Below are 24,135 nucleotides of genomic sequence, written 5' to 3'. Positions count from 1 at the left end.
AGGTTAACCATAACTCTAAAATGATGCTGTTGGTTGATCCATAATGATCCATCCATAGTACACATAAGGCACTGTAAAGAATAGGAAACCATAAAAAATCTGTTATATACCTTTAAAGCACACATTTTGAATGAAAGACAACGTCAAATGAACGATAACGTTGCTCCATAACTTCTGAATGTGTTGACAGGTAACTGTTTGCTAACACATTTGCCATGTCAACTTAATAAGGTGATAATATATCAATATTATGTTTACAGCTTGTTGCGATGCCCCCGAGTGGCCAAAAAATAAATTAATACAGGTTTAATGTGGGTTCACTGTCGTCTAAAGTATGCACTGTGCAGCTGTATTATATAGGAAACAATAAACAGAGATATATTAAAAATTGAGTAATTAATGGAAGATATGAGTATGAAAGGACTTGGATGAAATCAGGAGAAAAAAATGATTGGGTCATCCCTACTTAAAAATTAGTTGGCCGACAGAAAATAAATTGGCAGCTATTTTGGTAATTGATTAATTGTTTAAGTTACTTTTCAAGCAAAAATGCCAAAAATCATATGAGTCAGTAATCTGAATATATTTTGGTTTTGGACAGTTAGTGAGACAAAAAAAAGGCTTAGGGGCCAACCCAGTAAGCCCATTCAGTATTCCATCAATTCTCCTTTACCCTGACTTGAAGAGGACTACAAAAATACATAAGACCAAACTTATATGGAGTAGCCACTTGGAGCTGAAAGAGCCACGCATTCCCTGTTGATCAAGCGTCTCAGCGCTCTGCAATTAGTGTCAGTCCATTCAACTTCACCTCCTCATCACTTCCCTGCTTAATTCATTGGGTTCTCTGGGAGGCCTTGTCAGCTCTCAATATTAATTACGACCTTCCATTTAATGAAGCATCCAGCCAAGCATAGTTAGTCAGACATAGTGTGTGTGTGTGTGTGCTTGTGTGTGTGATAGACAGGGACATAGGATTGATAACGCCACATTCCCTCTCTCCAACACCACACCAGAGATGATTAAAATGGCGCCTTTTAATTAAAATGCAATCACAGTGGATGCTGCTGATTACCTCAGGCGGGGGGGGGGGGGGCTGCTAGAGTCGTTGTGGCAAAGGAAGAAAGCTGAAAAAAAATAAAAAGGTGTGCAGGCTATATCTTAATGAAGCATCCTGAAGAATAGCCACATTGTCTTGTGTTATTCTAGGCATACAAGATAATTTCACAAAGAAAATGACCTTTCCAAAACAGTGCTACACTCTGCTGTACTGCTATTGAGTGCTCTGTTGCAATGTCAACTTCATCAATCATAGAAGCTCATCAATGGGAAACTGTCAAATCCAGTAAGTACAACCTCAGTGGGATTTAGTGGATCAACAGAGATGACTTGAAAGTGCTTTTTAATTGATTTCTGACTCCCATTTTTTTACTTTTCATTTGTCTTGTACTCACAACACTGTTCAATGTGTAACCTTTATTTCTTATCTTGTGTTCCAATCTGTCGTGATAAATGTTAAGCATCACCCTTCTGTGAAATTATTTGATTTGATGTGAGTAGTGCTACAGTGAAACGATCGACTAGTCATTTAATCGATTAGACAGTTGGCAGAAAATCAAACAACTGCAATTTGCTTGATAGTAGAAGAGCTGTGAGTAACAGCTATTTTCATTATCGATTTATTTTCTCATTTGGTCTATGAAATGTCAGCAAATACTAAGAAAATGTCCATCACAAATTTGCAGAGCCCATGATGACATCTTTAAACTGCTTTTTTTGACCAACAAACCAAAACCCAAAGCTGAAACAAGTAAAGTTCTGACATTTTGTCAATGACAATGTATAGCATATATTCAAAATTGACTAATTGTTGCAGCTCTAGATCATTCATTAAGTACAAAATGACAGTCAGTTGTCAGTTTTATATCATTGTTAACTAAACATCTTTGGATTTTGGACTTTCTCTTGAATGAGTAACTCTCAGATTAATCGATAATGAAAATAATCGTTAGCAGCACTCAATGCGAGCTAACTACAGGTGATGTAAATCTGCAGTAGCTTCCCCTCCCAAAATAGGCACTGTGTGACCTAATTTATGACTACAGTATGCAGGAGGATCCAGAAGGTCAATGGATGCAGTAAGTCTGTTCACAGTTTTTTAGCATGATATATTGGTAGTTAGTGGCCTGTATTGTCAGAAGACTGTGAAATAAGAGACAGCAGATAAAACTGCAATCCTACAAATGCAAATTACATGCATTATGGAGGTTTTGCATAAAAACACTTAGAGAGATGCATGCAGAAATGTGAATCTGGATCAATTACTTGTGGCCTGGACCTCTCCAAAGCATCTATCCACAGCTGTGTAGCAGAGAGACACTTTACCATGATGCCCCCTGCCTGCTTTATTACAACTAACGGCTATTAAGGGTAGCAAGTGCATCTTCTGTATAAGTAAGCAAGGATCAACACACACACACATACACACACACACACACCAAAACAATTCACCTTCAGCTAAAATCTCAGCTACACAGCGTGGCGGGGACATAACAGCATGGGTGTCTCCCCTCGGGGGCGTGAAATCAGAGAGGAGCGTGTTTAAAGGGAAAAGCTCATTTAAGGTTGTTCAAGGAAAAGCAATTATGACTGAGAGTTTCTCATTAGAAAATATTATAAGCATATTAATATCACAGATAATCTCAACCTGTACATTATCAAGCCATCCATTACACATCACAGAGCAGATCTCACTCTGGAGGAGCTGCTTGAGCTGTCTCGATGTCTCGGCCGTGATTGGCTGACCTTGCCCGGTACATTAAATATGTCTCCCGATGAGGCTGAACCCGAGGCTGAACAAGAAGTCAGAGACTTGATCGTTCACTTTCCCCCCTCACAGGTGGTTGGCCGGTGCCGGGATACCATCTGTGATGTCTGAGGGGCCAAGGAGGATGCTGGGAGTCTGGCAGTGAGGACAGCCACTCCCAGAGCCTGCTGCAGTTTAGGACATATTTCATTCACTCTCTGGGGCCACGACATATCTTTTATTATAATTATAAGCTACAACCAAGGACACCTGACTCATTTTTACTCACACACACACACATACACACACTTGTACCACCAGCCAAAAAAGCCATTTCAGAACAGTGCAGCTGGTGACAACGGCAATAAAAGTGCAAGTGAATTGAAAAGGGAGCGTGGCTGGAGCAGGGACAGCAGAGAAGAACATCACCTGCAAGCAAATTAGCATCAGCTTGACACCATGTCCGCAGATTTTAACAGCTTGTGTCATTACGGCGCTCTCCGGCGAAAATTAAAGATGGCTCCAAACTTTTCTCTGCTCCAAAAGGTCTGTTCTTGTCAAAAGCAGCACGTCACATGTCAGCAATTCAGCCGTGGAAAGTTTATTACCATGCTTAACATTTTCATACATTCCTCCTGCACTTTTCATCCTAACATGACAAGATTTTGTCGTAATAGCTGTTTAAATAATGCTGTAACATTCACCTCAAGAGATTTCCGGGGTGAATCACACTTAATTCAATTTCACACCGCAAAAATATCTACATTTCTTAAATATCTAATAATATTTTACAGATAAATGTCAATTTTGTGCTAGAGGGACACTCTTTCTTTACGCTAAATATGAAGCTACAGCCAGGAGCCAGTTAGCTTAGCTTAGCACAAAGACTGGAAGCAAGAGGAAGCAGCTAGCCTGGCTCTGTCCAAAGGTAACAAAGTCCATCTAACAGCACCTCTGAAGCTCATTAATTAACACATTGGTCGGCCGACAAAGAAATAGTCTGGCACACAACCCTCTGTATAACGGCAGTTTGTTTTCTTCACACTTTGGCTTTTGTACCAATTAAACAAATGAGGTATAAAATGTGGTGTAGGTTGATTTTGTTACCTTTGGAGAGAGCCAAGCCAGCTGTTTCCAGTCCATGTGCTAAGCTAGTTTAGCAAGCTGCTGGCTGTTACTTCATATTTAGCATACAGAGATTCTCATCTCACTCTTTGCAAGAAAGCAAATAAGTGGATGTCCCAAAATGTCAAACTTCTCCTTTAAGGTTAATGTACCAGAGAATAAGTGTAAAGTTACTTAAATGAATAATTAGTAGGAGCTTGAAGCAGGGAGTCAGGGGGCTTTGAGGTTATTTTGATTGAAGAGGGAACCTGACGTGAAACCACCTGACATCCAGAGGAGTGTAACCAAACACATTTCTCACCGACTTTCCAGAGAATTTGTCTCAGAATTCCCAGGCAGGCAGGTCACTCTCAGTCACTCAGCTGCCAGCTCCAGGCTACAGCCCAGACAACGGCCATGAATTAAAGATGGCAGCATCACTGCGGCAACAGAGGACCCAGAAATAGGTTGGCTTGACCTTTTCCCTGACCCGCGATGAATGATTCAGACATTTGATTTTCTCCCTCTTCTGAGGTGTGATTGGGAGAACCAGAGCAAGTCAAACAGCTAAGCGTCCCCTTTCTCATGTGCTGAGGAGCTCAAAGTGAACCAACACAACCTGGCCCTGAGGGAAATCTCCAGTCCTCCAGATGGAGTAAGAGGTTTCACTTTTATGAGTGCCAGTAGAACCTTGTTTAAAGTGCATCACAGAACAACAGTGTTTGGGCACTACTTTCCTGCGGATGAAAAGTGGACGTGCAAATGGTGACATGCCACAAGCCAAAGTGAAGCACTTTTGGTTGTGTTAATGCAGATCAAAGGCCCTTTGGGTACTTTAGCATGAGACTGTATCCACACTTCGACCAATGCTCATCACTAACAATCTGTTTAGTAAATTATTTTAATACAACTGTGCTGGCCAAGACTAATGGGGGATTCTTACTAATAATGTCATCCACTGTTGTATGTACGAAGACCTTCCCTTCAGCTGAATCTCTGTCCTAACACGAACTGGCACCATTTTAGATCTTGAACCTGAATCCTGTCCTCGCCTGAAACTGAGCCAAATTTACAGGAAAATTGTGACTAATGCACTTCACAGACTAAAGCAGTCATATCAATTAGTCACACAAATAGGAAAATACCTCCCCCATTAGATTTTCAGCGATTCTCCCTTGCCTTGCCTCCCCTCCGAAAGTCATTTTGTTTCCCTGCTGCACTGACAAATGGTCTGGAGTATTAATCAGCATCACCCTAAGACGAAGCAGACACATTACTGCTTTAATCACTGCTGAGATAGTATAGATTAATTCTTGTGCTCAAGTCGCAGCCTTCAGAATCCTCATTACTGTGTTATTGTCCTCATTATAAATCTTGGCTCGGCAACACAGAGGTGACCTTCACGCTGACCCCTTCACCAACACTGAAGGAAACAGTTGTGAAAAGAGCCGTCCAACCTTCCTTTTAGTACCGGAGGATGTATTTAAACTGTCTGTGTCACGAGGCAGTGGAGCTCAGGTATATGGCGAGGTGAGAAAGCACAATAAGGAGCACATTTGTTATGTGCAAGAGGGAAAACCAACATAGTAGTGTAAATGCATCATATTCTCACACCTGACAGTCTTGAGGAGTAAAAAGCCTCCCCTGAAATGTAATTTAATTTTAGATTAGAGTATAAAAGAGGAACAGTCCTCCCCCGAAAACTGTAACACAACCTTCCTCGCCTCTCTGGTGGCCCTCTTCCTCCTTGACCCAGAATATCTTCTAGGTTCACCTTGAACCGAAGCACGACAGAGAAATAACGAGATGAATTGCCTCAACGCGTCTGTTTGACACAGTTCTGACTTCCTTCCTCTCAAGAGCCGCTGACATTTGTCGGGGAACGACGCAAGAAGCACAGCCAGCCGCTTTGCTCCCACTCCCTCGTCTCAATAACCACTCAAAGCCAACACACTCCTCCGAGCATCTGTTGAGTCACAAAGAAACATCGCACTTCGTCTGTTATCACACCAGCCGTGGCAGCATCCCAAGCCAGGAATACACAGCCTGCTTTGTGTCGTTTTTTTGTTAAATTCAGAGCTTACACTTTAAAGGCTGCAACTTTGAAATTAGCTAAAAATCTTATTTTCCCCATGAATTTGAAATACAGCAACACTTCATGAATGGTTTATCAGTTCACAATTCCTCAAACTGAACCCCTAAAACAAGGCTGTGGCAGCTGTATGTTGGTTCAGTGCAGCTGAGAAGAGATCATTTATAACACTGCATGTATATTAGTTAGAATCAATAGGCATATATTACATGATGATGGCAGACGATCTTGATGTTAAGACCAATTACACTCATAGTGAAAGCTGCAGCTGTTGAGATTATTCATTTAGAAAAACAGGCTTTGCAAATAACACACCAAATGCTCATTTAGCCATCCTGCACCGCCATGTGCACAAAGAGGGGCTTTATTGCGCAGTAAAAATCTCATCCAATAAATAGTTTGCCATTTAATGGATGAGTCAAAGCCTTTAGTGAATTCTAGAGAAGCTCCACATCCAAAGTGTCAATAAAGTTGAGGGCTGGCGCTTGCTGCTTCAAGCTGACCCTTTACCAGTTCTGTCAGGATGACTCAGACGTCCTGAGAGATAAGAAAAATGCACTGCGACCTTTACTGAGAGTATGAGAGACACCACGGCAGGGTTATATTAGTTTTGGCAGTCCTATTAGCTTTTATCCTTGGATCGGTTTTTACTTTAATTATGAGTTGGTTTTAGAGGGCATTCAAGCAAAGAGTTTTAGAAATGGAGTTTTCATTATTCAGAAATGTCTGCTTTTAAAACCTAACACACAGCATGAGCCATTGTGAGGAACGTGTTGCTTGTTTCGGTGTTGAAAGCATATTGATGCGGCGTCTGAATGGACATATTATGTGTTTAGACAGTTGATTGATGGTTTTTGGCCACACTAGGGCTCAATTGTTGTTGTCATTGTTGGTCTGTTTTGCTCCTCTAGCGCCACCATGAGGTTGACATTTGAGGTTTTTAGTTTAATGTCCCAACAGCCTTTTCATGGTTTGGCATGAAATTTGGCACACATTCCTTGATCCCTTGACATTTTCATCTAGCACCATTGACAGGTGAATTTTTTTATTTGTCCAAAACTTCTGTACTTTGTACTTTGTGTTTAGTGCTAATTAGCAAATGTTAGTGTTCTAACAGTAAACTAAGATGGTGAACATGGTAAACATTATACCTGCTGAACATCAATATGTTAGCATTGTCACTGTGAGCATATTAGCATGCTGAAGTTAGTACTTAGCTCAAAGCATTGCTGTGCCTAACGTGGCTGTAGACTCTTGTTTCCACTCCGTCCACTAGGCTATTATTATGGCACGGATCAAAAGACTAGATGTGAGACTCATTCATGATTTGTCTTTAAATATATATACACAGTACATGAATTGGATTTGAAGTATAGTTGTAGTTACCTTGTATATTTCCCTCCTTTCACATACATTTGCTCAGTGTAATGTTGTCTTATGTGAACCATAGCAAGCTTGCTCCCAGGATAAACCACATAGAAATATACTGGTCCCCTGGGACAGACAGGGAGTGTCCTAGCAACCCAGGAAATAATAAGATGACACAAACCACTTCCAGTGAAACAAGATGTCTAACCTCTCTTGGGTAAATACAGTACCGTGTTCATAATCCACACCTTTGTAAAATGTCTATCCTCATATCACACCACTTTTCAATCCTCTGAGATGATTTATAGGCACTATAAGATATTTGATATCACCACTCAGTCCTGATATCTATTGGATGACAGAAGCCTGAGGCAAAATAGATAAAGCTCCGCTGCCTATGAATCAAATCTAACTTGTCTGGGTATATTAAGCGATGGCTGCTGATAGCCAGCCGTAATGAAAAGACCCAGCAGCACAGCCTTAAAGGACAACCATGTACATATTGGAGATAACCGACCCTGTCACATATCTCTATCCATCAATACTACTGTAACACTCCTTAATTTGAGTGTAAAAGACAGTTCTCTCTATAAAGTGGGTTTAGGTGAGCTGAGACAGAATCCCTTAAAGCCAGCTGCAAATGCTACACAAGGCTTTGGTAATCAGCACAATCAATGTGGTACGATCAAGGCCCGAAGTTTTTCATTTTCATGCCGTCTCACTTTTGAGAAATGTTGAACTCAGTCTGAACTCTGTGTTCCTGCCAGATTTGAGAATGCATTATTAGAACAGGGCTAACACCTTGGTGGGAGTTGGTGGAATTGATATTTTCATTTTATTAAATCCCAAAATCTATTCATAACTTATGTTTTATGAAATTTGTATTTCCCTGTTTTAGTTGATTCAGTGTCTGTTCAACAAACTTGCTGAAAGTACATTTATCTTATCTAACAAAACATGACCTTGCAGCTGGAGACTGGCTGCCTGTCTAGTTTACAAACTATGAGCTTTTCAGTGGTTGTTATTGGGATACAGGACACTGACAAACCTCCGCAAATAGAAAAGAGATGCTGAACTGAATTTTAACAACAAGTCTGATAGCAACACAGATTGCAAGGCGCTAGAGTGTTAATGCGCAACAAAATCAATTTCTGCAAATTTTCCATTGGCAGCACTCTCTTCAGTAGTTAATGAATTCATTATTCAAATTATTTTCTTCCTAACGCAGTGTAAACAGGGCAGTAACCTTCCTGCACTACAATAAAGCTTAGTGGAAAAGATGCCAATGCTAAATTGAAATTCAACCTTTTTTTCCCTCTTTCATTAGTAGACAAAACATTAAACATGAAACATTAAACAGCCTTCCAGGGTGCACATAATTAATGTGTAACAGTGTTTTTAAGTTTGTCAAACGCCTCCCACTGGTAGAAATACCACCCTTTGGCTAATTCTCAAGCATGCTTTTGAATTATGCCTCGCTGGAAGGCACTGGACTCACGGCTGAACAGTGAGTCTCTTCAGCAGGAAAGCACAGGAGAAGTACAACATGTTAACCCGTCCATGACCTCTCCTGTTCGGTGGAAGAGCAGAGCGTCATCCAGGAGGAGGCAGCACAGGCGTCACGATCGCTTCAAGGTGACCAAACAGCTTGTGTTAGTACTTTACTGCTGTTTATGTCATCCTGTAAGGGGTAGAGTGCATCTAAACCACGTGAGGCAGATGTGACCTATACTACTGCTCTACGAAGGCAGAGAGTAGGAACTACAGAAGCAGTAAAACTGAGAAAAACGGTTCTACATTTTCTGGCTGGCAGGTATAACAGAAAGAGAGGCCTTCATGTTATGCCTGTTTAGGATGATGAAGTACCTACATAAGTGCAATAGAACCTATTGACCTAAAAATGCAGATACTATACTTTCTTGTGCATTTTAACAATTTCTTAAAGAAAATATACATATTTTTTTATTTACTGTCCACTAATGTCTGTCTACTATCAATATTTACAGTGAAATAATAGTGAAATCAAAAATGAATCTACAATTGAATACAAATGTATGATTTAAATGTAGATTAACAACACCAAATCACATAAACTCCAGTAGAGTCAAAAGTTAAGATGGCAGACACTGCTACTCTGCTTAGCTAGTTATTGCTAGCAAGTGTTTAGCTGGGTTTTTACCTCCATCTTGATTGGACTTAAGGTTTTCAGGTTAGCAAACTGTGCAACACATAATTTTATGCCTTTTTAGGCTGATCATTTTACCAAACACCTACAAAACAGATAGATATTGCACTCTGCCTTATAATTTTCACATAATGCACAGGGCAAAATTTCCAGTAGAGTCTAAAGCTGGCAGATGGCAGTTAATGCTACTGCTACTCAGCTAAGCTAGGTACCATTTAGCTGGGTTTTTATCTCCATCATGATTCAATTTAGCCACTGCCTCATTAATTATGTGGAATACCTAACTGAATTACCAACATGTTGATTCATCGAAATGGATATTTTTCAATTACAGATTACAGCTGGGGAAAAATCAGTTAGTAAACTTTTAGCTTTAGCTAAGGCTAGCCGTGGCTATCTGCCCTGCTAGCTTACACTCCCTTGCTTTAGCGTTAGCTGTCTTGTTGTCTGTCTTCTCTGGGATGGTTTTACATGCTATTTTAACAGAAATTATACATTTCTATGGCATCATTTCTTTCTATAATATGATAAACTGATGCCAAAAAGTCAGATTCAGGTTAACTCAATTTGACCAAATATGTAGTTACAGTACTGCGCTTTGGCTTTGTAGAGCAGTATAACAGAACTTGCTTCTAACATGCATGTCTTGTGTATTAAAATATTATCTTTGTTCTTGTTGTCTGTTGTATGTATGCATACCACCACTAATTTACACTTACACAAGAGCTTGTGCATTAAAAAGTTAGATTCTGTGAACTCTCAATAGGTTTGGATTGTTAAATGCTAAAGAGATAACACCACTTTTCACGCACTATGAATTTGAAAAGTTCAGATGTTTCTAGTCTTTTGCAGAAGGCCAAATTCACACCACTGTTTAAATTTTACAGCACTTAATTTCATAATCAGAGCACGCAGCTGCAGACTTATCTCTCCCCGTCTGGCTTTCATGTGCTCTCAGACAAACAGGACATACGCACCCACATTCAGCACACTTTCGCTGTCTCTCTCCCACATATATATACGCAATGTGTTCATTAAACGCAGGTATATATATGCCAGCTACATCACGCCAGCACACCTTGATCTAAAGCTTTCCTATGACACAGCGTAATCCGCAATGGGACTCATTAAAAACAATAACCACCTCTAACTCCCAGCCACACTCTGACAACGGAGACCTCTACCACAAACATAGAAAAACAATGAGAGAATTCAATGAAATGCACTCAGGGAATAAGCACTGATTCATTCACAAGTGTTGTAATCATAATTTAGCCAACTTGCAGGGAGAAAAAAACCCATGTATATAAAAAAGAAAATAAAAAAGGATGGACACCCTCTGGTTCTAAATATAAAGAATATGATGCAGCTCGGTGCCTTTATGAATCATAACAGAGCAGGAGTGCCAGCCGGAGACCTATATTTGCCTCTTGCTCATAATAAAGTTCAGACTGTCATGTGTTCTGACTGCTGATCCTGGACTAGTATGTGTGATTAGAGGTGTAAATTGGAGGTGGTAAGTAAGGAAACACACACACACACACACACACACACACACACACAAAACAATAAGATGAGATCTCTAATCTCTTTCTGTCTTAACAAAAAGGCCACAATTATCACGATGGCTTCTCTTATATGTCATACTTTGGACATGTGCCATACTTTTTCAAATTACAGAGTAGTGTCTGAGGCAGGGCTGGAAGAACAAATCAAGGGTAATGAAAATACAACCTGGCCTGAAGTCTGAAATGAAACAGTATTAAAGATGCCCTTTTCCTGAGGAGGCATAGGATATTATTAAATATTTAACTGGATTTAAAATTGCATGCTCCTTAGGGGCATGTGTTGAGTAATTTTTATGGGCATGAGACCATTAAACCCATATGAAATTGAGTGCATTATTATAGTTTTGTGTGTGTGTGTCAATCTGGCTGTAAAACTCAACATTGGCTGCACTTTTTTTTTAAACAGAGTAAAGTTGATGAAATTAGCATTTGAGATACATAACAGTGTTCATCAGTGATCAGTGAGTCTCAGAGCAAACATTTTTAGGCAAACATTAGGCCTGACAGATTATGTAACTTTTCCTGTTGGATCTCCAGATCTCATCCAAACAGCTACACCAAAAGCAAGCACAAGTTTTGGAAATTGCAAAGAAGAAAGCGACATGCACTTGCAAATGCTATAATAAAGTATAATCGAAAATAACTTTTGCAAAGAGAGCAAATGTTTGCGTGAAACGACCAAGCCGAGCCGAGACAGTCAGGTGGATTCAGCACCACGGACACAGATGAAACACTTACACGAGGCTGTTTGGGAAAATAACTGAAACACAGTTTGCTTACCAAATTTTCTGACAGCGAGGGCAGGTGAGGAGCAGAGGCTGACAGCCAAAGCAGCGAAGAGGATGGGACACCACAGTGAATCCATACCCGCTCCTGCCTATATACAGAACTACTAATCCATCGCACACCTCCGCTAAAACTGCATGTTTCAACGACAACTCAGGTGTGAGCTGCTCGCACGAGACTCCGACTACAGAGGCATGTTTGAGGGAAGAAAGCACGGGAGAAACGCAGGAGCGACAAAAGAAAAAAAAATCGCTAAATGGCAACACAATACAGGCGTTGTTTCAGCACCACAAACAGCAACCAGCTCCACGGCGGAGCCCCTCCTAAGTTTCTGACGTCAAACACACATGGTGAGGAGGGATGATGCGCGCAGCATGCAACAGCGCCGGAGGGACGGAGGGATGGATGGAGGATGGATGGAAGATGGATGGGGGATGGATGGATGGATGGATGATTGTATGGCAGAGGAGACAGGAGTGCTGAATGATCACTGCCCGGAAGCCGTGAAGGAAACACAAAAACCCGAGAAAAAAAATAAAGCAAGTTCAGATTGATTGATGCATCTTATTAACTTGATTAAAGACATATACTGTTCGCATGACAACATATCACAGTAAAAAGGCTGTAGAACTACACATCATTTCACTATAGTTTTCAATAAATCTATGTGTAATTATAGTCCTTATACACTATTGTGGTGATTTATTGTTTTTTCTATTTTTCTGGTGATGTTTTGGGCACAAGTGCAAAGGTAAAAGTAACTGTAACTACTGTATGTAAATATGTACATTTACATGTACATATATACATCATAGTGATACTATTACCACGATTTAGTCTCAAAATAACATATAACAGTCCCTTTAAACCTATTGTAGTGATTTTAGAGTACCTTGACGATACCAAAACATAAAGGCCTAAAACATATCAGTGGCGGAGATGTATTCAGATCGTTTATCTATATAAAAGTAGAAATACAAGTTAGTGTTGTATGATTATATAATATTAATGGATTGTTAATACAGTTGTATTATTGCACGAGCAGCATTTTGCTATTTACTTTATATACTGTTGGGTAGTGACAATGCAACATGCCGTTTCTTATAAATTGGTATGTTTTGTATGTAAAATCTTAATCTGCAAGTAACTGGTAACAGCTGTCAAATAAATATGGTGGAGTAAAAATATAGTTTCACAAAAAGGAAACACTCAAGTAGAAGTACTAGAAATCAAATAAAACCTTTGAATTTGTGTCCCTGCAGTGCACAATTACAAATATTGACTAAAGCGAAACAGTATGTGAATTCTTAAAATGGGTGCCATTCCCCTTTAAGAATGAAGAGCGGATGATTTATTGTTCGTTTGTGCAGGGTTATTACTTGGCAAACCGCTGTACACGCAAGAAAAATGTCTGAGAAAGAAATAAACATCAAGTTTAGGTTGATTGATAACGTTTGTTTTATTCTTACTTGTAGCACACTACAGCCTACATGCTGACAGACCAACAGATATATAAACACAGAGAGTGAAACATAACAAAATAAATGTATTTCATATGATATTGTCAAAAAAGTGGAGCACACAGCTGTGGAGAGAAAGCTTTAAGGAAGATTGCCATATGTCTGCAGTCTGGAGCACTCAATCAATATTTCTTAACATTATCAATGCACAAAGCCTGAGAGACAAGACTTGAGCAATGTGTGCCATCAAGAAATAAATAAACACAGAGAAGTGGCGCCAATCTGGAAAAAACATAGTAACAGACCAGCACTTGTCCTCAGCTTTAGATTTCAATCCAAACCATATTTTTTAAAAGCCTGGTCAGTGAAGTTGAAATATTTATTTTTGTCATTTTTGCCAGCAACTGAAAGTCTGTAATGCTAACAGCAAAGCAGATATTATACAGCTCTCCTTAGCTTCATAAAATACAAATGTGAAGCAGATATTACACATCAATATGTCATTTTACAAATCCAGAATTTCATTCAAGGTCTTCACAGAAGATTCATAAATAACCCTGTGGCAGAAAGGGATAAAGTTAGTCATTACAGCTCATACACCAAAAATATTGTAATGTATTTATCCACAGATTATCTAAAGAAAACATCTGAAATATCTAATTTCCTTCTTCGTACCTCTGGATGTCCCTGCTGTCTACAGATGTGACTGCATGTTTGTGCAGCTGCTGCTGGACAGATGTGGCCGCGCTCTTCAAGCCCGCTTTTGACTGCCCCGCTAAAGTGTGACAAGTAAAAAACTGATTTAACTTCACCAGCAAAAAGAAAAAATATCTAATCTGTTTTTTAAATTCTAATCATGTAAACTCACTGTGTTTGATGACCGCCATGACCTGCAGGACGGCAGCTAGCTCATTCAGACTGCTGATGGCCTCAGAGTCCAAAGTCGAGCAGACTTCTGTCAAAAATGCCCTGAAAGAAACATTCAAGAACACATAAGGCTATTAACCTGTATATTAACCACATTTAGGTCATGTGAATGTATGAAACTAAACAGCTTTTTAAAAGAGCAGAAAAGTTGAGGGCATGTTCAGTTGGCCTTGGTGGCTTTTAAGTGTAAGTAAGAGAGAGTGGACAGAAGATATTTACCTGGTGACGGAGGGTAATTTGAGGATGACAGACAGGAGGACGCTGGACAGAGGAGGCATGTCCTCCACTGACTCTGGGGTGATCATCTCTTCAGGATGGGTAATCTTTAAGAATTAGAGCACAGCTGCATTCATCATTCCCTTAATTTAATTGCTCAAGAATGAATCGGTCAAATTCCTTATCAAGCCAAGGACATGTGGGATATTGGCAAAAGACAAATGCTCTGGCAGGCAGCTCATACCTTCTGGAGCAAATGCCTCTTCTCTACAATGATGACAGCAAAAAGTGTAGAGAAGACCCCGATGAGAGGTGCTTTGTCCCAGGTCTGTGCCACTTGGAGGAAGTCTGTCAGGCCGGGAATGGCTAACTGACACAGCTAAATCAGGGCACAAAGATGGAGATAAAACAAAATTAAAAAAAGTCTAATGGAGCAAGTTGTACAGTGCTGGGATACTGAGAGCAACTAAATACCACTGCAAAGTCTGTTACAAGGACAAACCAAACATGTTCCTGTTGTATTAACAACTAGTGAGCCTGTGTGGAGGCCAAAAAGTCCATTAGAGGTTTAAGTAAGAACAAAAAGTAGTGGCACATCAAATAAATACAAAAATATCAACACACTGGGGGTTAAAATGTCTACCTGTTTTCCCTCCTCTGGTTCCTTCCTAAGACGGCGAGCCAAGAGCTCAATAATCTTCTGGAAGATGTTGGCCACCACACCCAAAATGACGGTGGTGGCGTCTTCCTGATTTTCCTGACCCTGGTTGTTGTCCTCGGGCACGTAGCTGTCTGCTACCTCCTTCAAAATCGGCAGCACTGCAGGAATACACAGATAGCCTGCCTCTGGAAACACAAGTCATAAAGATGTTAATTCAGGTAAAGAAACATGATGCAAAACTGTTTTATGTGAAATAAACTCTAGCCTCTGTTACATGTTTTAGTTATTTCAAACTACATACTCATTAATGCAGTGTACCAGTACCCTTGCTGTATTATTCACTTCACAGACATTTGAAACACTCACCTGAGAGGAGGGTGAGCGAGCACAGGTGGAGGATTTGACCCTTGAAAGTCTCGTCGCCCAAACCAACAAGCAAAACGTCTCGGCACACTGTCAGGAAGCTCTGGTAAAACGCATCATTGTCACGATGAAGAAAAATGTTACATACTGAAAAAAAGAGCACTTATTAAAATAAAAAACAAATAGAGATGAGAGCCAGTCTTAGGGGAACTACATTTCAGAATAATGTTCATTTCTACTGGTAGCTGCCTACGATCCCCCACCACTACACGGATCAGAGGGGCAGTGAAACACACGCAGGGTTATTTTCAATATCTGATCACAGCAGCCATGTGGTGACAGGCTGGAGAATAATGGCACAAATAAAAGAAAATAAGCCCATTTCAGTATCAGTATGAGCAGGAGGAGGCGTGTACACGAGTGTGTGTGGAGCGGAGCAGAACAATCTATGAGGAGTCTAAATTTACCGAGCAGAACTGAAAGTCTGGGAGGCAGGAGGTAAAAAGGCCCCACAAAACTTAATGTTCTGGATAACAACATAACTGTCTATTCCCATCAACAGCCTTGGTACAGGGCTATGTATCTTGGCAAAAATGAGTCAGACAAAAATCTAAACTGGCAATTTGTGAACAAGGAGGTATGATTTAATTTGCCAAAAGGTTGGATCCCCTGCAGAGAAATCATCTTACTTGGACTGATTTTACAATCCACATAAATGACCTTACTGCAAAAATATTTTTAGGGAGATACAGATGCACTCGGAAGCATCCATCCATTCATTCATATCATCCACATCCACCATAAGACCTCACTTCAAAGTAGCTTCAAAATGATGTTTGACATCAACAGGCATCAGAAAAATCATGTCCTACACTGAGAGCTCTTGGATATTCATTTGGAGTGAAAGATATAATGACCAAATAATAACTATAACACAAATAATGTGCAGCTGCTATAGGTAATACTCTGTTATGAAAATGTACCCACCTTGTGAGCCTAAATCGACGGAGAAGAGCGTCCCATCTCCCTTAATGGAGGCCACACACATTTTCCCTATTTGCCCAAATTAAATGCCGGTGTTCACTGCAGCCGTGCATATTCAGCAAGTCATTTCAGCTTCACTAATTGAAGTCTGGCAAGGCTCAATAGACACTTAGAATATGCCCAACACATATTTGTGTGGGCTCAATTAATTCTTAGTGGAAGTTTTCCAGTTTAAAGTCCTCTACTAAAAACATGTTATATGTTTTCATTAGTAATAGTAGAGCTCACCTCAGTTATCTGTGCAGCCAGTGGCTGCAGCTTCTCTGAATCCTCATCCTCATCATCACCATCATCGGTCCGTTTTGCCAGGAAGGGCAACACCCTCTCAGCTACCCACGCTGCCACATGCTCCAGAGAGAGCAGGTAGTCTCGACCCTCTGAGGACTAGGGAAGAAGCAAATAGTTTCATTCTATTAACTTGTTTTGGTAGTTTAAGAAGGAAAACTATTTATATTTGGACACAGAAAAATAAAATACACCACTTAGGCTTGTAATCAGAAAGTAACTGGCTCACAAACCAGTCATCCGGAAAAATGATCAGTTCCCTTACCTGCTTCAACTCTACTGTAGGCCAGCGACTAACGGTTATTTTTATTATCAATTAATCTTTTGGTCTATGAAATCATAACTTTGCAGAGCCTAAAGTGACGTCATCAAAAGTCTGGTTTTGTATGTCCAAAAGTCTAAAATCGAAAAGTATTCAGATGAAGATGGACCCAGAGAATGTGTTGCATTCTTTTCACTATTTTTCATGAAAAATTACTGAAACGATTAATCGATTATCAAAATTCAGTCCATAACTGTCCCAAGTTCTACCTTCATTCACAAATACAGTAACTACACTAAGCAGATCCCAGATAAAACATCCTGTGACTGTATGCTTGTAAAACAAAGTGTCGCTGGAACAAACAAGTACGGCCACTGGATAATAAACATAACACGTGAAAAACTCACATTATGTTGCAGATGTGCACCGAGGCGGCCGTAGTAGATGAAGACCTTCAGTGCAGTCTCCACACCGGGACTTTTAGGATCTTCTGTGGTGGAGCTGAGGTGAGTGTACAGCAGCGACTGTTGAGGCAAAGATCACACTGGTTCACATATCAGAGGAAAGATATAAAATACATTTATCTACTCTGAGTATAAATGCTGAAGATAAACGTATTCACGCACAGACACACGGACTGAAATGAAATACTAATGAAAGGAATCCAACATACCCTCCAGTTTCCTAGAACTGCATGCAGCTGCTTCAGTGGCTTCTGACCAAGAGCCAGGATTTTCTCCCGTGTTGAAGTGTGGCTGAACAGGTACTCCAGGTAAGCCAGTGCCAGGTCTGGTTTGGCCTCCACTGTCTCTAGGATACGCACCTTTCGACTGGTGCTCGCCTTTTCCTGAAGTTGAAAGGAAGAGGACTTTTACAAAGAACAAGGGACAACACAATCACTCCAGCCCTACATGTCCAAGTCAAAGATCCTTGGTGTCGCGTTGACTGACCCCTTGTTTGGGCAGAGCCTCAGTGAGCCAGTCAGTGACGAGTTCGAGGACTTCTGCAGCCTGGCCCCAGCTGCACATGCAGTCCAACAGCTGGCTGTACTGTGTTGGCACTGCTCCTGGGTCCATCCTCCTCAGTCTGGACAGGACGCCACAGCTGGGAAAGAGAGAGCACGATGAGGGAGACAAGTTAGGCAGGAACGAGTCAGTAAGAAAGAAAGATAAAAAGTGAAAAGCCGAATGAGATGGAGACACCTGAATGTTGGAACTGCAGCTGGAGGCATGAATGAGGCCAGTTGTATGAGAGGAATGGTACATCGTTCATCCTGAAAAACAAATCAAGAAAGTTTTACAGTCATACTTGTTCATGGAAGAACAACTGAAAATACAAACAAATACAACAGCCGCAGGCTGAAGTACCTCGAAGGCCTGGAAATACTTGGCCATGACATTTCCAAACTTGGCAAAAGTGTACTTCTGGGCCTCCTCATTTTGTTTCAGGGCCTTCTCGACACTTCTCCACAGGATGGCCACGACCTCCAGCAGACGGGGCACGACGGCCATGTCTTTCCCCAACGGAGGTTCAACCTGCTAAGATCAAACTCTAATTTGGATCTCCATAAACTGAGACACACAGGAAACACAATCTGAACTCATGTATCAACATACATTTCCATCTTGTCTCATTAAGGGTTAGAGACAATACAGGTTTAGATTGAAAGCAAAATGAAAAACTCCAAAATTCTAAAAAATACTTTAAGACTTGATCATTTTGGCTCTGCACAAATGCCACTCGTTCCAGCTTCTCAAATGTGAGGATTTTCTGTGTTTCTCTGTTTTAAATGACTGAAAATTGTATATTGTATACATTGTATAATACTATCATCAAACACTGCAGTTTAAGTCTGAGAAAATCCTAATTTTGGGAAGATTTAGTATTTAGTAAGTTTATTAACACTGAATTATCTTTTTTGGAACAAAAAAAACAAATAGTTTAAAAATAATCCAAACTCCAACTTGTTCTGTCAGCTCTGTTAGCGTCTCTCTCTTACTGCGCTGTTCTCCTTGTTGCTGTCATTCATCTCTGAGATGTCAAAGTCAGTCTGGATACAGCTGTTCAGAACACGGCGAATGGCCAACATCAGCTTGACTGGAAGAGAAGACAAAACAATACATGCCTTGACATCGGAAGAACAACAAAGTAACGTGCTCAATAATTTCATTATTGTCAAGTCTTTAATAAGGGTGTCATGTACACACAACACTTACTTATGTTAGTGGGGGCTGTGTGTTTGTGGGCGTACTGGTAGAACTTCCTGGCAGCCATGGGGTTCATCTGGATGAGCGTGATGCACCGACAGCACCACTCCCGCTCCGACTCGTTGACAGGGAAGAAGGACTTGAATAGCAGATCCACAATGCGCTTGGAAACCGATTGAGAATCGATAGCCAAGCGGGCCAGCAGGTGGTCCATGTTGCACACATCCCAAAACTGGAGAGTGGTACACAAGAAGACTCTTGTTTTTTTTACACCTGGCACTAACTTGCATCTTATAAGTGGATTGTGTCTCAATGTAATTTGGATGCAATGTAATTACATCTGGAGTTGTACCAAGCACTTAAAATATATTGTTGAAATATATACAAAATATATACAATGAAATAATTCACTTTTGTTAACACATTTGCTCACATGTTCCTCATCTCAACACTTTTATTTTATGACTTAAGCTACTTGCCAACTATTTGATTTGTGTGAACGTCCTTGTTGGATTCACACATGGACATGTATTTCCATCTGTGTAGTTACTGTGTGTATTTTAGAGACAGATGATGCATTTTTGTTCCAATCACCTTAAATAATAAGTTTCCCTTCGTTGATTATAATCTACCCTTTCCAGTATCTTGATTGTGAGTCATTCATAAGTAGTGATTCTGACCTTTTTTTAGTATATTTTCTTTTCTTTTAATATATTGTTGTTATGGTTTAATTGTAATGTTTGCTTGTTCTGTCATTAAAATATATTAATGGACTTTATGTTCCTCTCAACATGGGGTGTCTGCAATTGTCAAACTGTATTGTATTTTTCTTTTCTTTGTCGTACACCATTGAAACAATTTTGTTTAATTGGGAAATGCAAATAAATAAAGTGTCTATTGAGTGTCAAGACAGATCGCTGTGTACTTTAAATGCTTCTATAATTAAAATAAGCCAAAAGAAACACATTTTAAGAAACTCATACAGTACCCTGGCAGCACGCACTGCCTTGACCTTGATTAGCATGTCAAGGAAAGCTGTGCGGACTTTCTCCGAGCTGTCATGAAGGCTGTATTTGAGAGTAGCCAGGAGTTTTTCCAGTAGTGGATGGCTGAGAGCGTTGTCCAAGACAATAGTCAGACACTGGGGGAAACATTACACAAACCACAAGTCATTAAATATCCTGTCTGCTGCCAATAAAATCAGGCGTGCTAATTCTGTCTGCGATGACAATCATGCTTACAATTTGGCCAAGACAAGAATGCCTACTTAATGTAATTTCTAATATAACTTAACTTAATACTGCCTGTTAAACATCAGCTTAGACCTGGATAAGATTATATAACAGTAATCTAACTCTAAGAGGCTCCCCATGTCTACATTTTCCAGGACAACACACATCAGGACTGAGAGAAATGGCATCTCGTACCTTGAAGACTGAGCAGCGGACATCAGGGGAGCTGGAGTCAGCTGCCAGCTCCGTCACCAGCTTCTTCAGGAAGTCTGTGATGATGGTGGGAGGGAGGAGCTCCCAGCACTTGGCCAGGATCTTACAGACTCCCAGGGTAGCATTGGAGCGCACAGTGGGATGAGGGTCATCGAGGAGGCCCTGAGGATCACAGATAGGTCGTCCAACAATACATTTTAATTATATTTTGCTCCGTTTTAAGCTCAGTGTCTGTGTGTTGTGGTTTTGCAGCACCAGAAATAAAACGCTGGATGAACAACAAATATGTTGAATGTCTTTAAAAGGTTCTTACCATTGCTGTGTCCAGCTGCTTCTGAATGGTCTCATCTATGTTCTTGGTGCTGTGATCCGGGTCGTGGACTGGGAAGGCCTCGGTGAAAAGCAAAGTGGCATTTGCTCGCACCTCAAAGTTTGGAGCCTGAAGAAATCAAACAGAAACACATTAGATGAGAATAAAATACTAAAATACTGGTATGAATGCTGTTAGAAATCTGAGTCCATACACTTAAAGCTTTCCAGAGAATGGGCTTGTAGAGATTATAGAGCATCTTGTCCACCTTGTGACAGCCCTTCTTTGTGTGGAAATAGCTCATGATCTGCATTTGAGAGCAAGGAGATCAGAGAATAAACACACACAGTATATTACGGCACATGACTGAAAATACTGGGATTAAAATACGTAAAGCAGCTAAGTAGCACATCTACCTGTCGGACTTTGGCATGGACAGGAGATGCTCTATGAAGGAAGATTGCAACTTGCATAAAATCCTGCATGCATGTACTCTCAATCTTCTCCAGGAAATCTCCGCTAGCCTTCTTCCATGCTCTGAAGTAGATCTCCACAATATGAGTAGTCATGGTCCTGAACAGAGAGCAACTAGTAAATAATGAGAATATAAGACAACTGCCAAGCAGAAAAAAGAAAGCGTCTTACTTGTTATAAAACTCCAGCTGGTTTTTGATGGTGCCATGAATGGCCCAGATGAAGTCCACGTTCCAGCTGAAAAGAAACACCAGGAATCTTTTTCCCTGTGACAATACACACATCATTAGGCTGACAGCTATAAAACAAAGCCACAACAATAAAAAACACACAACTAAAGCAAAATGTCACTTTACTCACGTCATCGTTTTTAATGTAAATAGGACGATGAAAGCACTGAAGCAACAAGTCAGTTATCTGCTTGTTGTCCTCTGATGTGTAGTCAAAACTCAAAACCACATCGTGGAGACTCCAGACTCTTTGGATCTCAACACCCTGACAACACAGAGACATGATGAAAACATGACCCCAGGGCCACAGCAAAAGGCCCAGTATTGATTGGTTTGACATATCACTGAGGTCATATACTGACTGGTTTCTTCAAAATGAAGCTCTTCTGCAGAGAGATGAGGAAAGCAGTGCGACCAAACTTTTCTTTCTCCTTCAGGCCCTTCTTCCACCAGGCCTCGCACAGCGTGTGGACGTGGAGCTGCAGAGGTGCCTCTGAGACAGGCAGCGACACCACAACATCTGAGGGGAAGACACAAACAAGAGACTCATCTCATGAAGGGAAATCTAGATGAAGATGCATCAATCTAGTTATAAAACAGCAATGACACCGACCATGAAGCCTGTGGGCAATTTCCAGAAGGGCACTGTAGGTGTCGCCGTCTTGTAGGACCTTTACGGACACTGCAGCCACTAGTGTCACGCCATCCACAACAGCCATGACATGTTTCTGAAGGAAAAGTCAATAAAAGTAGATGTTAGAAAATTGAGGCAGTTAAAAGCAGCAGAATATCAAATTATAATGCTGCAAAAGCTTATGCTATAACTGTACATAAATATATGGTGGACTCACAGGGTCTGCAGCTGACTCCACCTCCATGCCCTCCTCCCTGCCCGACTCCCAGCGCTCCGGAGGTAACTCCTGCAGGACATCCTGAAGGAGTGAAGCCAGTTTTCCCCACAGAGTCTGTCTCTGGTCTCTGGGCATCTCCTGCACCACCTCCTCCGCATCGAAAGGCTCCGCTTTGTCATTCTGCTCAGCAATACAGACGGGACGGAAACAACTTGAGACATACGGGACCGACACACTGACAGCTACAAAAACACTTCCAATGTGTGACTACAAAAGGCATTTTATTCCCAGTAGTAGATGACTTACGGAAAATAAATATGTTCCACTTTTCAGTTACTCAGTAAAATAAAACGTTTGCTTACAACTTTACAAATACAAATAATTGATAGCTTGTCTGTGCTTTACTGAATTGTTGAACACTTAACTTTGGGCTGTGGTAATGTGTACTATTATTACATTTAATGCAAATTTGATCAACTATATTAATGAATTAATTAAAGAATGAACATAGCAACTTAATTTGCAGAAACTGAGTCATGGAGCTAGAGACAGGATTTTAGACTAAAAATTCCCAAATTCTACTCGTATGTAGTTCTCAGTTGCTAGCTGCAGTTCACTTTTTTTTATTTTTTACAATATATAGTTGGACTAAGTTGCCAGTTTATGTAGAGTATGCAGTTCAAACAGCCCTGCAGAAAATACTACCATCATGAAGGTTATAATGTTCAGTCTTTTCAGTCATCTTGGAGGTTGTAGTTTGTGGTGCTCTAGAATTGTATATTATATTGCCTTATACTGATATTTTGTTTATTTCTCAAGTATTAACAAAGTTTTACAAGTAATATATTAAGCTGATATACAACCTGAGACACATCCAGGATATTTTGGATATTTCTGGTGGCTCTGAAGGCTTCCTGGTTTGATATTAACGTTACAAGAAGTTACTTACATGAAGCTGGATAAAGCGAAGGAAGTCCTCCACATTTTCCTTACAGGCGGCCTCTAACAACGCCTCTCGCTTGGACATGTTTTCGGTTTTTCAAGCGATGTGAAGCGGCGTGAACATTCCCAGTAAACCTGCGTTAAAAAAACACTGTAGCATGAACGGTTATACTGTTTTGGCTAACCTAACGTTAACTACTAGAACAAGTATGGCAGCCCGTCTGTCGTTAGCGTTAAAATGTCCTTTGCGAACGTTAATCTTACTCGGTCCGTTTGTACTGGTAGTATTATGATTTCTTATCATGAATGTGAACCAAAAGTTTCGTCTGTTACCTTTTTATTTATACTTTTGTGAGCCGACAACAGAGGGATGACAGCCACCCATAACAGCAAACCCGCGCAAATTTGGATAAAGTCGGCTCCGTGCGTCATGACGTCGTGCGTTCACGTTTGACGCTGACGTATTATTGTCGTTTCCTTCTTCTGCCACTTGATGGCGACAAATCACTACATATGTCTTGTGTGTGTGTGTGTGTGTGTGTGCCTCTT

The 24,135-nt window shown here is 40.5% G+C and overlaps 2 protein-coding genes across 2 annotated transcripts in view; both read right to left on the bottom strand.

Moving 5' to 3' along the window:
- Nucleotides 1-11,988, bottom strand: part of ptprn2 (protein tyrosine phosphatase receptor type N2) — a 117,680-nt gene extending 105,692 nt beyond the window's left edge. The window contains exon 1 of the mRNA XM_070928152.1: nucleotides 11,904-11,988. Within this exon, the coding sequence (XP_070784253.1) occupies nucleotides 11,904-11,988 (85 nt within the window). The remainder of the gene's footprint in view (nucleotides 1-11,903) is intronic.
- A 1,886-nt stretch (nucleotides 11,989-13,874) lies between these two features.
- Nucleotides 13,875-23,672, bottom strand: ncapg2 (non-SMC condensin II complex, subunit G2). Its single transcript, XM_070928353.1, has 26 exons — nucleotides 23,594-23,672; nucleotides 22,645-22,824; nucleotides 22,407-22,521; nucleotides 22,156-22,313; nucleotides 21,924-22,058; nucleotides 21,735-21,829; nucleotides 21,506-21,662; nucleotides 21,304-21,396; nucleotides 21,093-21,218; nucleotides 20,762-20,941; nucleotides 20,323-20,475; nucleotides 19,344-19,566; nucleotides 19,127-19,224; nucleotides 18,495-18,662; nucleotides 18,330-18,400; nucleotides 18,078-18,231; nucleotides 17,801-17,974; nucleotides 17,535-17,651; nucleotides 16,809-16,964; nucleotides 15,540-15,639; nucleotides 15,156-15,358; nucleotides 14,757-14,891; nucleotides 14,516-14,619; nucleotides 14,238-14,338; nucleotides 14,045-14,144; nucleotides 13,875-13,926 (listed from the first exon to the last, which is right to left on the bottom strand). The coding sequence occupies exons 1-26, from the start codon at nucleotides 23,669-23,671 to the stop codon at nucleotides 13,875-13,877; spliced, it is 3,426 nt and encodes a 1,141-aa protein (XP_070784454.1). The 5' UTR covers nucleotide 23,672.
- Nucleotides 23,673-24,135: the final 463 nt, after the last annotated feature.

Source organism: Enoplosus armatus, chromosome 21, assembly GCF_043641665.1.
Source record: "Enoplosus armatus isolate fEnoArm2 chromosome 21, fEnoArm2.hap1, whole genome shotgun sequence".
Lineage (NCBI taxonomy): Eukaryota > Metazoa > Chordata > Actinopteri > Centrarchiformes > Enoplosidae > Enoplosus > Enoplosus armatus.
Note: the sequence above shows the minus strand (reverse complement) of the source record. Positions and strands in the feature narration are given on the sequence as shown.

Excerpts from the sequence above, each read along its gene's own strand:
- ncapg2 (XM_070928353.1), bottom strand. The coding sequence starts at position 23,671 with ATGTCCAAGCGAGAGGCGTTGTTAGAGGCCGCCTGTAAGGAAAATGTG. Across the intron at positions 18,232-18,329 it reads GCTGCAGTTCCAACATTCAG|CTGTGGCGTCCTGTCCAGAC; the intron begins GTGTCTCCATCT and ends TCTCTTTCCCAG. Across the intron at positions 16,965-17,534 it reads GTGCACATCTGCAACATAAT|TCCTCAGAGGGTCGAGACTA; the intron begins GTGAGTTTTTCA and ends CTTCTTCCCTAG.